Genomic DNA, 18,015 nt, shown 5'->3' with positions numbered 1-18,015 from the left:
CTTAAAGTGAGGCAGGCATCTTTAGTGCATTAGAAGCACAACAAGTTTAACATGACATATAAAAGCAAATGTAATTTTGTTATTTTATGTTGAGTAATGATTTTATAATGGTCAGATACAAAGCCTCCAAGCTATGCTCACCATCCAAATGCTTTAAAGTGAAGTTCATTTAAAGGGCTCCTACAGAAATTAAATATTAAATTACACAAGAGACAGATAAAAAAAAATCAAAAGAAAAAAAAATCAAAATCAGACCAGTAGAGGCAGAGATCTTAAGACCGAATTTTAGTCCCTTTTATGGGACAAAATCCAAAAACACTGGATCCTATATTTCCCATAATGCAACTCAAGACTCATGAGCCCTCTTTGTCATCCAAATGCCCACTTCTTTCAAACTCAACACCTCCAGTTTTTTTAATTCAAGCTTTCTACTAAAATCAGAGATAACGTTGATGACATCACCATTCCTTCCGAGAAAAATTAGAACATTCATCGTTACGGTAAATGCCCAAAAATGACATTTTTTTACAATCATGTGACAAAGCCTAGCAGGGTGTAGGAATTATATGACTCCTGTAAGTTGGGAGCAGAAGAGGAAGTTAGATGAAGATATTACGGAGCCACAATGGCTCCACATAGGGAGCACATCAAGATGGATGGATGACTCAACAAAACCGCTGTTCGTCCCCTGTTTCCTACCAACAGTCAACATTGGTTTCTTTTAACCACGACCATGGTCATCCCCTAACCTTAACCACATGGTTATTATTGTAACCATGACAATGATAGTCCCCTAACCTTAACAAAGTAGTGATGTAGGAGGTACCAAGCTGTTTTCCAAAACCAAACCTACACAAATTTTAACCACAGTAGCGCTGTCACATCATAAAGGAATATACTGTGTTTTTCAACAGCGATTTGTAACAGTTTCAGAAGCATTGACAAATTATGTCATCCTCCTGATAGAGATGTCAGATCAGAAAAAGCTTACATGCGTTGTTCTGGAGGGCAGGTATGCTATAAACAACATATAAAATCAGGGGAGTGGCCCTTTAAAAAGGTGAATAATCATTATGTTTATGATATATTTTATTTTGTGCAGGGTTCTATATATTGCACTTTAAAACTAACACATATATAGCATTACAGGAGCTCTTCTTCCTATTTTTTTATTAGTTTATTGATTCATAAGAGTTCTGAATTTTTCTTTACTCAGGAAATGGAAACAGTGTGGAAATATTGCCACTGTGTGATTGTACTGTATGTGACTCCATGTTGCCCCTTTTCCCTCCTATACTGTATATGTTTGAGTGTTTGCATTTGTATACATGAGCAGCCCCCCCACACTTAATCTTCTGTGTGTGTGTGTGTGTTTTGCAGTCTCCATGTACCTCGAATGCCTCAGGCCACAGCCATCTGTGCCCCCCCTCCTCATTTCACACACATACACACACATACACACAGACACACACACTCCTCTTCTCTTCTTCCTTGTGCACCCCCTCCTCTACTGCCTCCGCCACTGCCATATATCTAATTTATGGCCATGGTGAGTGTGTTACACACACTCATGTATGCATAATATATCACGTGTGAAAGAATTGCGTGTGGGAGAGCGAGTCTGTGACACTATGCGCTGGCCAGCATATAGTCCTGACCACAGTTCCTTCGAAACTCCTCGACATTTCCCTAAATTTTGCTGCATGCGCATGTAATGTTGTGTGTGTGTGTGTGTGTGTGTGTGTGTGTGTGTGTGTGTTCATTAAATGTGTGATTCAGCGAGTATCACTCTGTTTCTTTCTCAGTCTTCCACCAGATCTAATAGCACTGATAAAGTGTGAGAAGAGAAAGAGAGTGTGTGCATGTGAGTGTGTGTGTGTATGTGTGTGTGTGTGTGTGTGTTTGTGTGTGTGTGTAAAGGCCCAGCTGTTTCTGGGCTTGACATCCACATGCAGGCAGAATGCCAGATGTCTCATTAGGCAAATTTGATTGGCTCGGTCATTTAGAATGCAGCGATGAGACGGTTCCATATGTGTGTACATGAAGCTGTGTGTGTGCACATTTACATAAGAGGCCCCCTGTATAACTATTTACATGTGTACATGCCCGATGTATGTGCATTTATTAAGTATTCTGGTAACATCTTTAAATCTACATGCTGTTGATTACATAATAAAAAAAATCAATATAACAGGAAATTACGGAGCTGGAAATATTATCTAATGACAAAAAATAAGTGCTAATCAAGTCATACGAAATGGCAAGCTGTTGCACTGAACTTTAATTTCCAGTTAAACTGCTGCTTCATCTCTTGTCAGTAATTCACCTTTCTCTGTCACTTCAACTACTTTCATCCTTCACTCCTTCTGCCACAAGTTTTTCAAAGGCCTTACCTACATCTGTCTCTGCAAACGCCTCAGCTTCAGTTGCTACTACATCTCACACAACACTACAACTCAACTCAACTGTTACCTTTAAGTGCTTCACTACTACTGTCGCTTCCACTTGTATATGCTCACACATCTTTAACATCCTTCAACTTCTACTGCCACTTCAACTGCTTCAAGTTCTTAGTATTACACTGTTACTTAAAGGATAGGTTCACAATTTTTCAAGTCTATGCTCAAATGAACACTGGAAATGTTTTGGGGTTTTTTTTCTGTAATCATTCCTCCTGTTCATACTGACCGTTAGAAGATCCCTTTATATATATATATTACAATGTAAGTAATGGGGGACAAAATCCACAAGCCTCCTTCTGTGCAAAAATGTATTTAAAAGAAAAAGTTAAAAGTTTAAAAGCTAATATGAAGCTTCAGTCATTCAAATGAGTCAAATTAAGTAGATATTCTTTAGGTTATTCTTTTTAGTGCCACAGTTCCTCTTTTTGTTACTATACTTCCACAGCATGTCAACAGGGAAACACAAAGAGGGAATTTGATGCTAAAAAGACTGTAAATATGGCAGATATCCACTTGATATGACTAACTCAGACTGCTGAAGCCTCATATAAGCTTCAGATCAACTTTTAAATATATTTTTGCACAAAATGACTGTGTGGACATGCTGTGGATTTTCTCCCCCTACTTACCTGACTGTTGTTTTACAGACAGACTTCAAAAATTCATCTTCAACTATGTTTTGTGTTTCATCTTTCATTTCTCAGGCTTGAGAGATGCCACTTGTAAGACATCAACTGCCAGTTTACCTTCTCTCTGTGCAAACTTTATCTATGTAACACCTTTCATGCACAAAATGCAGTTCAAAGTGCTTTTTGAAATAAAACAAAAATTTTTTTTAGCTAGTTTAAATATTAAAATACATTTGATAAACAATAGGAAAGTAAAATAATAAACGTGACATCTAACTCCTTTACAGTAACTGCCTCAACTTCAGCTGCTACTTCTTTCTTTCTTTAATGACCTGCTTCTTCATCACTCTTTAGTGCTCCAACTTCTTAAATGCAGGTAAATTAAGACATTTCAACTATTACAACTGTTTTGTTTATTTCTTGACTGATGCATTCATTGGTATCTAGTTCGACCTGATTTGAAAGTATGATGTAATCTGTTTTATTGTTGTAAGTTGTTAATTTTGCACAGTGTAGTCTTATGAACAGTCTTATAAATAGGGCAGCTGGACAAGGTGAGAGAGCATCTGAGAGAGGGCACTGACCTGGCAAGACATCTGGAGCATTGAAGGGCACCGAATCAAGTTTCTGTTGTGTTACGTGTATGAGGTCCTGCCTACGCCATCAAACGTCCAAACATGGGGGTTGGCAGAGAGCCCCAGCTGCACACTCTGCGGAAGGCCAGCCAACCTTGAGCATGTCCTCTTCTTGTGGCAGTCAAGTCTCGCGGATGGGAAATTCCAGTAGCGACATGACCAGAATCTAATACATTTGGCTGCTGGGGTGGAGCAGGCAAGAAAGAAGCCAAAACAACTTTGTTATGGCCCTTGTTTCATCCAATTTCTCAGGTCAGGGGATCAGTGCAGCAGTAGAGATGAGAAGCAAAGGGATCTTGGCCATGGCAAGCAACTGGGAGATGTGGATAGACCTTAAGAAGCAGCTCAAATTCCCAGAAGAGAGAACCCACACTAGCCTCAGACCATATATTGTCCTCTGGTTCAAAGGTACCAAGCAGGTGGTTCTTATTGAGCTTCAGTTCCCTGAGAGGAGAGGATGGAGGAGGCACATGAACGCAAGCTAAAGAAATATCAGGCCTTCGTCTTCAAGAGCCAACAGAACAGATGGAAGGTGGCTGCAGGGGGCTTTGTAAGGCAGTCGGTCTGGAGAGCTCTTGGACTGCTTGGCTAGAAAGCAGCTTGTAGCCAACATCACCAAGCAGGTAGAGGCAGCATTCCAGTGGATCTGGATTAAGCAGAATGAGTGGTGGTGGAACTAACCTGGCGACAGATTAACAGCATCATAGAGTTGAGTGGTGGACAGTGGGGCTGGTACCAGAATGCTGGTTCTACTGTCAGGCCCCCCCGAGATGTCATGGACTTAAATCGACAAAACATCAAGGAAAGGGGGTGCCCATATGAAAACCAGCAGAAGCCACTCAACTCAGACCAGTTTGGAAGGAGATGCCTTGAGGGAGGTAAAGAAGGAGAGAGCAATGCCACTGGCTAACAGATGGCACAGTACCTGTAAAGGTGAGCCAGTTGCAATAACCCTTATCACACTTATCACACTTTGCATATTATCAGGTTTGTTTTTTATCTTGATGTCTGACCACAATCTCCACATCCTTCTTAGCCTTATAGATTTTACAAAAGTGACTCAATACTCTGCAAGAGTGTGTCGACCAAAATAAATTACAGTAAATTTTACAAACTCTTGGTTGCATTTCACATTGAAATTTCAACCTAAAACAACTGCTTAAATATTTCAGATATTATGCATAGATATTGTGAGAACTTAACTTGAGTAAGATCAGCATAATGGACTTTTACTTAGACGATTCTGCTCCACAGCTTGACAAACAGAGACACTGACCTGTGCTGACAGTATAGTGTTTCACAAATTGGTTGATAAACTGCTGGAGTCCTAATTGAGTTTAGGAATGCCAATAAATCTAGGCATGTGTGTGTGTGTGTGTGTGTGTGTGTGTGTGTGTGTGTGTGTGTGTGTGTGTGTTGTGTAGGCTACATGTGTATGTGCACCTATAACTCACATGTGAGAAGGAATCTCAAAAAACAAATCTACTGGGATCTACCAGCTGGACAGGAGTTACAACACAGACTGATATTGTTTGTCAGCATATTTTAAAACCGTATATATCAACCAGATTTTATTCTTGGCTCTGTGTCACATATTTCCCAGTACAAATATGGTGCTTCAATTAAAACATAACTTGTGTCCTTTATCCTACAGACTGTGAATGAAAACATTTTAAGAGGTTACAGGCTGTATTACTCACAAGAGGGTTTATACTGCTCTCTAGTGGTCAAAAGGGAAAACACATATTTGTGGATTACTTCTAGGTGAGCTTGTCTTGGTAAAACCTTTGATATGCACTTTTGTTTTTTAAATAAATTTACAAGGATGGAGCAGTACATATATATAAATTTAGAAAAGGCTAAAGCTCAGGTGGTATTTCAACAGTATTAAATTTAATCTTGATTAATAAGAAAGACTTCACTAAGTGAGGGAGGAACGGAGTCAACACAAAGGGCATGCTCTTGCAATAAAAGGTTGTACAACATTTATACAAGCATACCTAATATCAAGTTGTTATGGTGAAGATTATTTAAATTTTTTAATTTAGATACTAGATTTTCTAGGCATCCTTGAGGCAGAAGAAAGAAAACAGAAAAAACATACCTTTCACATGAGGTATAATGGCTAACACAAACAGTTACCTAATTATACATCCAGCAGACACGCAGACACTTTCACATTCATTTTGAAATTGTGTTTATTAGCTGTTGTTACTTTCATATTAATATATTAACAAGTCAAAAATTGCATTAGATTAAATTAATAAGCATATTAAAAAATCCCAAATGATTTTGCACCTTACAAAATGTAACCTAAATATGAGCGTTATCAGTATTCTGAATAAGGTTTGACAAATCTCCTGCATCAAATAACATTTAAGCCTTCTTATGTTCACTGCATATCTGGGAAAAAAGTGGATTGATGGCTGATGATTGGGAATATACTATTAATGGATCAATGTGATCAATTATTTGATGTACAAAAGTCACCAAATTATCAGCTAAAAAGGAACAATACATTTTTTTTATGTGGTTTCAACAACACACGAACACTTCTCTTCTTTACAGTTCAACTCAAACACACCGCCCAACTTCTTTGGCTTGTGACCTCTCAAACTGATGCAGTGTCACTACTTGTGACCCCCCATTTCAGGTTATGGCCTAAGTGTGGACATGAATTGGGTGATTTTTCCTACTCAGATTGTTTAATTTGAAAGGTTTTTAGAACCCTGAAGAGATGTAAATATCCAGTACCTGACAAGAAAAAAGTTTGAGAAAAGTCTGAAAAATTAAGCAGATTTTTTTTCCTCTTTCTTTGTCCCTTTTAGATTTTGTGACCTCCCGACAGCCAGGTTGGGATCCTCAAACTAATACCACAGTATAATAAGTAACACACATTTTGATAATTCACTGACACCAGTGTGATAATGACACTGATCTTTAGCTTTCTTTGGCCTCTTTAGAGGAGGAATGATGGGCATGATGGGATATGCTGGGAGTTTATGTGGAAGCTTCAGGGAGGGTTCAACCCAGTGAGAAAATGCTGAGGTAATTTCACCATCTTCAAATGTGTGGTCCAAAGGTCATAATGTTTTTTATCTCAGGCCCTCCTTTGTCCTCATCTCCTGCTCCAGCAGAGTCTGCTGCTGCTGTCCTTTCGCTGTCTCCTCCCTCAGCGTCTGCAGAGCATTTGTGCTGCTTTCTGTCTGCTGCTGAGACTCAACATCAACACAATCTTTTTCTTTCTTACTCTCCCCTTTACTCCCAGTCTCTGTTTCAGAGTCCTGTGAGCCCCTGTCACGGCACACCTGCCTGCGAATGGTCCGTCGGTTCTTGCTGCGACGAGATTGGTTGCAGTGCAGGGTGCGCCTGCGATGCCATTGATTGAGAGAGTGTTGGGCTTCAACGCTGAGCTGACGGGCAGCCAAGCGTGGCCGGAAGCTGCTGATGTAGTAGAGAGAGGCGTATAGAGTTGTAAGGTAGTAGCCTCCTGTTGACATGGGGAATACAGAAAGAGGGATGGTCTGTGAGTTCTAATTGTAACTTAGCAGTAGCTAAATCTCTATAATCAGTGGGAAACCATCTACTAAATGAGCAAATTAGAAAGGATTGATTTGCACTGGCTATTCGTAAACACTTCACCAAGTTTGTATGTAAAGTCCTTTCTAATTTCTAAATGATTACTAGCTAGTTTTAATCTAGTGATTTACTTAAACTGGTTGGACCATTACACTTTAAGCAATGTATTAGCTTGGAGATGTTTTTATGTACACATTAAGAAGTATGTGAGTTAAGAAGTTAGTGATATTCAAGCGGTTTGAGTGAGAAATATCTGATTAAGCTAATCTAGCTGACATTATTTGGTTATTAGCAAACCATCATTGCCATATTTTGTCATTTGAGATATGTTGAGTTATTTTTGTTTTAAATGTCATTTAAAATCTTCCCACTTTACATCATTATTAAACTGAATTGCAAATGTCAGGTCAGATAAACTGGTCGTAGTTATGTTAGTTTTGTCAGCTGGCTCAGTCAGCTATGCAAAAGTTACAACTATGTAGCAGTTACTGGGTGTAAACATTTATTACCAGCTAATCTTTAGAACTAGTTTGTGAGTTGCAAACTGTTTTGATTTGGTGATGCGTAAATCTCCACAACACTAGCACTTACAGTTAAGTTCAAGCCAGCTTATGAATCAACCAACCTATCCACTACAGTGTATTTTGGTGGTCATTTGTGTATAAGCAGCAGGATGAGTGCATCTGCCGTACCCTCTCCCTGTAGCTGTGTGGGGTCCAGCAGCTCCATCATGTAGTCTGTGTCTTGCTGTAAGGTGACCACTTCACTACGCAGCAGCACCCATGTCAGGCAGGGCAGGAAGTCATCTGCTCCAAACACCACACCTGTGTGAGAGGAGAGGACAGGATAGTTTAGGATAGAAAGAGAAGAGGAGACTTTGACTTTACTGTGATTTCCACATTTAGCATATGAAGAGAGGTTCTCTCTTCTGGACTACCTGAGGTTGCATTAGCATTCATGCTGTGGTAGATGCTCTTGCAGACTTTGAGCAGGATCTGGACCTTCTTGTTCGGGGAGTAGGCTTCATGCATACTAGCCCACCTCTGCTGGATCCGCTCCAGGGTCACAGAGTCAGGAACTCCAACTCCTGCTGACCCCCCTAGCTCCTTCACCCCGTTCTCCTCCAGCACACGCAGGTTGTTCTGGAGTCCCTCAAGACTGCCGTCATTGGTACGAGAGATGTAAATGCAGGAGTAGAGGTGTGTGGACACGGGCTTCAGAGCCACCTTGTGCAGGGAGAGCTCCACCAAGGAGTCTAAAGAAAAGGTACGTAAGTAAGTTAGAGGCCTCTTGATGAGAGCCAACAGTACTAACCAATGATCCACTGAGTTGCAAGATAACAACATATGTTCTGTCATTATATTAATGAACACTGTATTGAAACGTACATTTATATTAATGTATTGTCAAAGTGATTGTCAGCTCACTCACCAATCTCTGAGTCATTTAAGTCAGTTATGCCATCCAATATTGCCTGGATTTCTGGATAGTCCAACAGTGTCTCCCTCAATGATGTGAGCGATGACCTCACTTCCTGTAAGAACTCTGACCCCGTGACCCCCCCAGGATCAGCCCCTTTTTTCAGTGTCATCTCTGCAAATCCTTTTACAGCCTCTGCAAACGCCCCACTTCTCCGCTCGCTCAGCTCCTGCACACGATTGATTAGTCTTTTCTTCTGACATACCAGCCCGCCAAGAGCCTGACCCACCGCTGAGAGGCGATGTATGACTTTGTCAGCCAACCGGTGCGCCGACGGGTGGTGGGGTGTGGGGCTTGGCGTCTGAATCTCCTGTTCCTCCTCTATGCTGCTGATTGACAATGAATCGAGCTCCAGCGATGGGGGCTGAAGAAAGGAGGAAGGCCTGGGTGGAGGCAGCCAGACTCCATCCTCGATCCAGGACACCCTGTGAGGAGACTGAGGAACTGGGCTGCCATGGTACTGCAGCTCAGATGCTGGGCTGTCAAAACTGACAGGCATGCAGGGCAAGCTCTCAGTGCTCTCTCTGTCGGAGAAGCTGGAGACAGAATCTCGGCTGGGTCTCCTGAGGACCACCCCTGCTGAGGCAGCTGATGTTGAGGAGAATGGTGGTGAATCTGCTGATTGGGCTCTGATTAGACCTGGACATAGCAAACAGAGATTATGAACACCACATGGGCAGTGACTTAACTGAACCCACATAAAAACCTGGACAGAGTAACTGATATATACATATATGACAGAATCAATAATGTTTTGGAGCACAGAAACACACTGTGGGACCAACTCTTACCCATTTTTTTCAAAATTTTCCACATAAAGTGAAACTGCACATGTGATTTACCATTGTATTTAAAGGTCAGTTCACCTAAATTATATAAAGACTGTTTCCGTTTTATCTGTTTTGAAATAGTGAAGAAATGATCCCCATTTCAGAGATTTTTGCTTATTTGTTTTCTTGCAGAATGCAACAACTCCTGTGTCTGTTTGCTAAAAATGAAGCTACAGCCACAAGACGATTAGCTTAGCACAAATACTGAAAGCAATCCACTACCAGCACTTCTATATTTTGTTAATGAATACATTATATCTAGTTTGTCTGATCCTTACACAAACAAAAATTGAAAATTTTACAGAATATACAGAAATTAGGTGCTGGTGGATTTTTAAAAATTTCAGACAGAACCAGGCAAGCTGTTGCATCGAGTCTTTATGCTAAGCTAAGTTAATTGCTTTGTTTTGTTTAGCTTCATATTTAGTGTAAAGATTTATAAGTGTTATCCTTCTCTCTATCAAAGAGTGCTGTTGCTGTTGAGTTTTTTCAAATTATTATTACTACGTGCATAGTCAAACATCACTACATGTAGGTGAGAAAGTACTTTTTTTTGTAATTTGGGTGGACTGGCCCTTAAGAGCAGCAGTAACAGCAGAGTTCTAAATAAATTCTACATTTATGTACAAAAGTAACACATCCTGACCTGAGCTCTCAATAATGGCAGCAGAAGGTTCCTGGTCCAATGAGATGGCTCGTTTACTCTGTATCCCTGCCCCTGCCCATGTACGGGTGGTGCTGAGGCGTCGCTCTCGCCTGTAATTTGATGGCTGTGTGGGGGACTGAACACCAGCTGTCCGGTTTGTCAGCCACTCATCTCCATGTTCACGAAGATAGAGAGGATTGATGACACACAGGGCTCCGTTGGTGGACGTCAACTACAGAAACACACAAACAGTAATGAATTAAGATGGTGTGACAACACTGTACTCCATCAATTTAAAGCTGTATTAATTTATTTTTTGGGCCACTTGGGGGCAGCTGGACAAGCTTTAAGCACAGAATTGACATATTATCCACCTTATAAAGCTGATATGGCAAAGTTGATAGCAAATAGAAGCCTATTTACACATCCAGCAGACAGAGACCAACATTAGCTTTCATTTTGAGTCTTGTTTCTGGAGACCTGAATGTAGATGAATGTAGTTCTGTGTGGCTCTTTAACTGCTAAATGCTCCACTACATTTTCCAGCTAACCATTAACTTTGTCTGGCTGCTGTTTATCGACTAGAAATTAGTTGATGAGAGTGGAATATGTGGGCCCAACAAAACTAAACAATGAACTTTAGAAATGCTTAAATGCTTCACAGAACTGAGTAAAACTGCAGAGACGAGTGATAATTCTCTGTGAGTTCAGCACTACAAATGACCCCTTCCACATTAAACATAGTCATTTGATCCATGATTAATACAAAAATATTGATAGATGCAGCTTTAAGGTATTGAGAAACAAGCTGCCTCACTTGCAAGCACAAGGAAATAAGGAAGTTGTTGCACCACTATACACAAACCTGTATGGAGCACATTACAGTGCTTGGCTCCCTTTGGGTCATTTCATCAGTCTGCAGGTCAGGTGGTGTACAAAGCCAGGTTTCTGCATTAAATAAGACAGCTTTCTATCAAACAACATGATTCCCAATGCACTTTAGCTATGTCGGTTGGTCAATGGCAACAAATCAAACGGTAAAAAAGGATCACTGATTCATAGAAAACTCAAATATACTTTTCAGATTTTTGAAATACTTCTCCTGGGAGAGGATCAAGAGTAAGACACAGATATGGAAGGACTCACGAGGTTCAAGCTGAGAGAGACGATCTTTGTTCCTCCCGGTTACACTGGAGATCCACTGAGGAAAGGATAGACAAAGAGCCAACACGTCCCTGACACAGAGGAAGAGATGAGGGAGATTAGATATATTAAATGGCTAATCTTACAAGTTTGCATAGACGTTGAAATGGTCACAGTTCTGTTGCAGTCCAAGCATTTGCTGATTAGCTTTTCAACTAACTTTAAAATATGAAAAAAATAATAATAAAAATTGGAGTTAGGATATTTTAGGGAGCTTTTATAATGTGGTTAGTCATAGTAAAAAAACAAACATATAATCATAGCAATATATCAGCAATTCAATATCACATGTTTACTAAAGGCTTGTTTGCTTGTTAGCTCTATGATATACTGTATCTAGGGTCAATGTGGACGTTTTAATTACACTCAACAAATAAAAAGGTATCAGTGATACAGCAGGTCCTTACCTGGTCAGAGAGTAGAAGATCACCAGCTGAGCCAAGTCCGAGAAAGACAGACGAGACTCAGACAACTGGAAGACTAAGAGAGAAACAGAGAGAGAGTGGGTAGCATTACTGTGCTCTCAGTCTAAAATGTTTAGTCGAAAAATGACATTCCTGGAAACATACTGACACTTGAACCAGGAAACCTAAAAGGGGACTTCTAAAAAATTAGCCAGTGTGACCAACCGTTGCATCAGTTTTATTTTCACACCAACAATTACATCTGTTATTTTCTGATACCTTGTGGTTTCTAAAGCTGAGCAGGTTGCTTCTGCAGAGAAGTAGGAGTAAATCTGGCTGTAGATCAGATAAGTAACAAAGATGGGAATAAACACTTTAAGAACCAGAATTTGCAGTTTGAAAGTTCCCTGGAGGCGTGTTTGGTTTAATTCATATCTGATTACCTGTAGAAACTTTGCCTGTTTCTGTGATCTGTGCTGTATTTACACTCACATTCAACAGCAGAAAGGAAAACTATGACATTGCTGGGTTACTGCAATTGTTTATCTGTCTTATCAGTCTGTCCGTTTTGGCAGAAGTAATGATTCATTAAATAACCACTAAATGTAAAATACAAGGAAGTTGGTAATTGAACCATGCCCACATGCACGCACGCACACATACAGAAAGAAATATATTTGCATGTAGTCAGTCCATACCTGTTTCTGTGCATTTGATATCATAATCAAGAACTGCTTCATGCTCTCCTCCAGCAGACACGCACAGAAGGCTGGGCTGAGATGTCGCAGAGTCCCGCACAACCAGGAAACTCTGAAGGGAGACACAGTGACTCATTTCAGTATCAGAAGTGTTACGGAAGCTTGTTGAGCAGGAAGCCGTTTTCTCCTAAATGTTCATACTGGCAACTACACAGCAGGGTAGAGAGGTCTGATTTTGAAAGTTAGTCATAGCAGGTTGTTGATATGACCAACCTCAACGTCACATACACCACAAATTTCCAAGGGTTCATAAGTGCTGAGAAATAATAAGGGGCTTGAGAAATATGACTCTATAGTGGCTGGTTAATACTATCTGAGTTTGGACCCACAGTGGCTTTTGTTGTGTTATAGGTGTTTCTTTTGCAAATATATTAAAATAACTAAACTATTAATTATACAATTAAAACCTTTGTCAGTGGCAGTAATGACAGTTTCGAGTCCACTTGAGGATGCCCCTACCAACTTTTCACAGCAGGGTTTGATTGATTTGATCCATCTGTATGACAACTGCATCTATATTTATATCTCATGTGATATAATTGAAAACTAAGGTAAAAGCTAGCTAGTAAGTGGACCTTGAGTGGAAATTGTTATGTCAAACTGCTTTTTACAAGGTCAAGAATATACTTGATGTTTAGGATGTGATCAGTTTCTTTAAGTCTTCATAGAGATGCCCTCAAACTATTTTTAACATCTCTTGTGTGGAGTTAAAGTGGAGTTAAAGTCTGAGTCTTTTTAGGGTTCCTCTGTTCAGCGTTACCAAATCTGTAACCGGTTGGCTGATACCTGCTGCTGAGAAGCATCCCCATTGCCACGCTGCCGGCATGCTTGCTAGGAATGGTTATAACTATGAAATCAGCAGTACCTGCTTTTAGCCATGCTAGCTCCAGGGGTGGCAATATCAGTCTGTCAGCCGGTCGCTCTGTCCGCTACTTTGGTCCAGGCTGAAATATCTCAGCAACTACTTAAATGGATTGTCATGAAATTTGGTTCAAACATTCATGGTCTCCAGTCAAAGAAGCCTACTGACTTTGGTGATTCCCCTGTCTTTCCTCTCATACCACCATGAGTTTGAAATTTGAGGTTCTGAGTGAAATGTCTCAACAATTATTGGATGTATTGCCATGAAATTTGCTACAGAAATGAACATTCCCCTCAGAATTAATAGTAATGATACGTTAAGTTTTCATCTAGTGCCATCATCAGGTCAACATTTTAATTTGTCCAATACTATGGTTTATGAACAAATACCATAAGCCTCTGTTAAGTGCTTGTTAGCAAATGTTAGCATGCTAACAAGCACTAAGATGGTGAACATGCTAAACATCAAATTGTTTGTCACTGCGAGCATGTTAGCATGCTGACTTTAGTATTGAGCTCAAAGCACCACTGTATCTAAAAACAGCCTCACAAAGCCACTGGCATGGTTGCATCTGTACTTCAATTTGTAATACATTTGCAAAGATTCTTGCAATAATGTTTTCACTGAATAATTAAGGGCTACTCCAAATAGATATTTTTAGATATCTGGATATAGATATAGGAAGAAACTTAATCTATTTTAAATAAAAGGCCCCTAAAATCTATTTTCTCAATCAGCATCTTACTATGAGTGACGGGGTTCTACAAGAAAACACAATAACACAATTTTCTGTCAAAGTTACAACACTTGGTTATTTCACATGAAAGATCTCTTGTTTTCCTCTGTGCTCTTCACACAGGTTTGAGGTGGGAGGAGCTCACTTGGAAAAAAGTGAAAAAAAAAAGTCACATGTTTCCATGCACCAATCTCAATTTTGCAACATTTGAATTACAATCTAATGACAGTTGCGGGGTCGTTTGGGTGTGTTGCCCGACATCAATCAAATCTTATCTGAGTTTTTGAAGTCAAATGGTCTGAATATCTTCACACGATCATGATCTTATCAGATTGCCTTTTTGGAAACGGCGACTAAAACAGAATAAACTGTAAATTTAGACATAATTAACTTGGGTAAAACAAAGCACATGCAATCCAAAGTACAGCAAACCAACGGCTCACTCATAGAGTTACATCACCACAACTGAATTCAGAGTGTTCTCAAACACCAGCACGCATTTATACACAAACAGAGGAAGTGGCTTTTATGCTCAGCTTGCACAGAAATAGAGACAAGTTCACTGCAAGTCACCAAACTTTGAACACACACAGAAACACATCATGGCATCTGAACATGTTTATACGAACAAATATTTCTCCGTTGACTCATAGAGGCAACTTTTAGTCACTCATAGACTCGATTAATAGGAAGACGTGTCGGAAACCATTCAAGCAGAAATGAACAAATGAACTTTTTTGTTTAGCTTAGTATTTGAACTCAGAAAACTCAGCTGTACTAAAACAACTGTGATGTACATAAGGACATTGTTAAAACTCTTAGCTTCCCTTTGAGAGTATTTGCACTAAAAAACAGACTCTTTCCCATTCGCTGTGATCACATACTCACAAGTCAATGCGTTAACTCTGCCAGTTAGAGTTTTGCATTTCTGGCTAATTATTTGCGTGTCACGCTTTCAAATCAACAAAAAAAAAGCATCATCAATACAGTATATACACAATCTACCTTTGTCTTTCCTACTCACGTTCTCTCTTTGCGGGAGTTTTTCACACTTTGCAGTTCATTTTGTAATGTCATTTCCCTGATATGCACACGCTTTTATTCTAAACTACTTCTGCATTTAGCCCCAAAAGTAGTGTTTTTTTTTCATTGTCAGATGTCAAATAGAAAAAGGAACTAGTTTTGTTTCGCAGATATGTGCATGTCAGCACTCAGTCAGACTAAGGGCACATCTGCTGTTACAGAAAATTGAAGTGAAGCACACTGGATGGATGGATAAGTAGCAAACTGACCAAGCGATGACAGGATGATATAAATTTAATGAATGAAGGGAACAGGGAGAGAAAGTAAAAGGGAGGAAAAAGAGGACACACAGAGAGATGGGAAAGTAGAAAGATTGGATGTGGACAGTGAGCCCTTAGCCCAAAGGCCAGTTCATTAGACTTTCATGATGATCTGAATTTGGAATTTTGGTCATAATACTTCGTGGTTCAGGCAAAACCCAAAATCTGCAAATTCACTGGATTGCGATAGAAAAACACCCAGCGTGTAGGCTGCACCTTTTTCTAAAAAACTGAGAATTATTCAGTGTTGGAGGAGGTTTGAACTCTACCAAATGCCCTCAAGTGTGTGAAAACTCAGACACTGAAGATCAATTTTTATATTCCACTCACCAGCTAATTTATCTTAAAAATTCTAAATTTAAAGGCAATTTTAAAAGTTTGGAAAAGCCAAGAATTCACTTGAATGTGTGGATCAAGTGATCTCACTCATTTCAATGAATTCCCTAAAGTAGTGAAACGGCATTAGACATAATTTATCATGTCAAGGGTAACACTCCTTGATTGATTGATCTTTGTATTGAGGAGGAGGACAGCTCACCCCAGCAGGTGTTCCACAGATAGCAGCGTGGGCCGCCTCTCTGTCCCAGGGTGACCCAGGACACCAGGCCTCCTGACAGCCCTTCAGCTGCTCCAGGAGCGTCAGCCTCCTCCTGCTGCTCCTCCATGGGATGGCTGTCGTCCCATTAACTGCACTGTGAACCGCCCTGGACACAGACATATGGACACATTTACATTCATGTACAACCACATGTACTTAAACAGTAGCCAATTAGCAACAAAACAGAATAAAACTGCTGATGCCCTCATGATTTGAGACAAAAAATCATGGGGTTAAAATGTTGATTTATCAGGTAGGTAGAAGTTTATAGATTCATTTAAGATTAGGCTTTTTTGGACATTCATTTTTAATAATAACAAAAAATAAATTAAAACTCAACACACTCAACACAAGCTAATGGATGGCATGACAATGGTTGATACTTACATGTGTTGGGCTGGTTCAGTTCATGTGAATCTCCTTCTCTCCTCTACACTATGTGAAAACTTCTCCACATGTTGCAATCTTGTCTGTCTTGAACTCCTGCTTTCTGCGCGGTACAAAAAATTGCTTAAGAGCTCAAATGGGGCTTAAATAGGAAGCTCACATGTTCCTCAAAAACATCCCCAAGGCGTTCACTGTTATATGTTCTGTATTCTTTAAAATATTCAGTATTTCACATTTCAGGTCACTGCTGTACGGATGCCACGTTTGTCTCCTTCTATCTATCTCCCGCACATGCTGGCTTTTAATGCACTTTCAATTTTCATGTGAAACTGCTCAGCTGATCTTTGATCACTGCAGTCCTCGCCCTCCCCTCAAGTGTGCATGTGGTTAACCCAGCTCTGTGCACATTATGAACAATGGAAAGACAGAGCAGTGCCTATTTTTTCCTCTCTGCAGCGCCGTCTGTCTTCTACTCTGAAATGATGAATGGTAAAGACTTCAAAGTTGAGATCAGACAGCGGTCCTGAAAATGCAACTCTGAGATTATCTGTGTTTCTCATGTGTTGCAGATTTTATCTTGCAGCTGTAGAAAAACACAAAGATGCAAATTTGAGTCCATCAGTTAGAGGTGTAAATACACAGAAAAATGAGTTGAGAGACAGAGAGATAGTTGGATGTCTTGTATTCACGAAGGGGGTTTCATGTCTTAATTTTATCGCATGCACTTGCAGGTTGGTTTGCTGACTGTCCAACAGTCCTGCCTATCACGGAAACCACAGTTAGAGGTGTTGATGATTGGTCAACATTTCCGTGGCAACAAGTGTCATGGTCTTCCTTTTACATGCAGCACTGTTCCACTTTCTGTTTGAACCACATTCTGCCAACAATGTTATCAACAGAGGGCAATAACCAATACAGCTGGTTCCAAGAAGCCAAACCAGAACCAACTATTAACCTTTGAAGTGTTGGACAGGAATGATCACTTTAAAATTAATAAAACCAGTGGAAAAACATGATATTAGTTGGAATCACAGGCCTTAATCCGTGAGCTGAAGAGGTGAACAACTTTGTTGCCATTTTTTTCTTTATGACATTTGTTGCAACCAGTTCGTTATTTTAAAAAAATGAGATTGAGATGTAAAATACACATTGACTTGAAAATACAATTTAAAACATGTAATAAAGACGTGTCACCAGGCAAACACTTTGTTAGCACATTTCAATGTGCAAAAAGTAGGTTATACAGCTGCAAAGTAGCACCAAAGTGGCCATTAACACTCAACTTCTCAATTGTGCAACCACTCTAAGAGGGAAAATATGGGGGATTAATTATGACAGCAATCACTTCAGATGGTGGTACCGTAGCTACCAGTCACAAGAAAAAATTTCAAAGGAATCAACTCATTAAATGTTGGTCTTACACGAAGATAAATGAACTCTCTGACACAGTTTCAACAAAAGTAA

At 39.9% G+C, this 18,015-nt stretch overlaps 1 protein-coding gene across 1 annotated transcript; it reads right to left on the bottom strand.

Annotated features, from left to right (window-relative positions):
• Nucleotides 1-5,906: 5,906 nt before the first annotated feature.
• rinl (Ras and Rab interactor-like) lies at nt 5,907-17,929 on the bottom strand. Its single transcript, XM_044353592.1, has 11 exons — nt 16,552-17,929; nt 16,105-16,270; nt 12,566-12,677; nt 11,871-11,943; nt 11,407-11,495; nt 11,126-11,208; nt 10,261-10,492; nt 8,737-9,423; nt 8,243-8,560; nt 7,998-8,129; nt 5,907-7,216 (listed from the first exon to the last, which is right to left on the bottom strand). Coding segments are annotated over exons 1-11 (2,289 nt in total). The 5' UTR covers nt 16,554-17,929; the 3' UTR covers nt 5,907-6,821.
• Between the last annotated feature and the right edge of the window lie 86 nt (nt 17,930-18,015).

Source organism: Thunnus albacares, chromosome 6 (assembly GCF_914725855.1).
Source record: "Thunnus albacares chromosome 6, fThuAlb1.1, whole genome shotgun sequence".
Taxonomy (NCBI): Eukaryota; Metazoa; Chordata; class Actinopteri; order Scombriformes; family Scombridae; genus Thunnus; species Thunnus albacares.
Note: the sequence above shows the minus strand (reverse complement) of the source record. Positions and strands in the feature narration are given on the sequence as shown.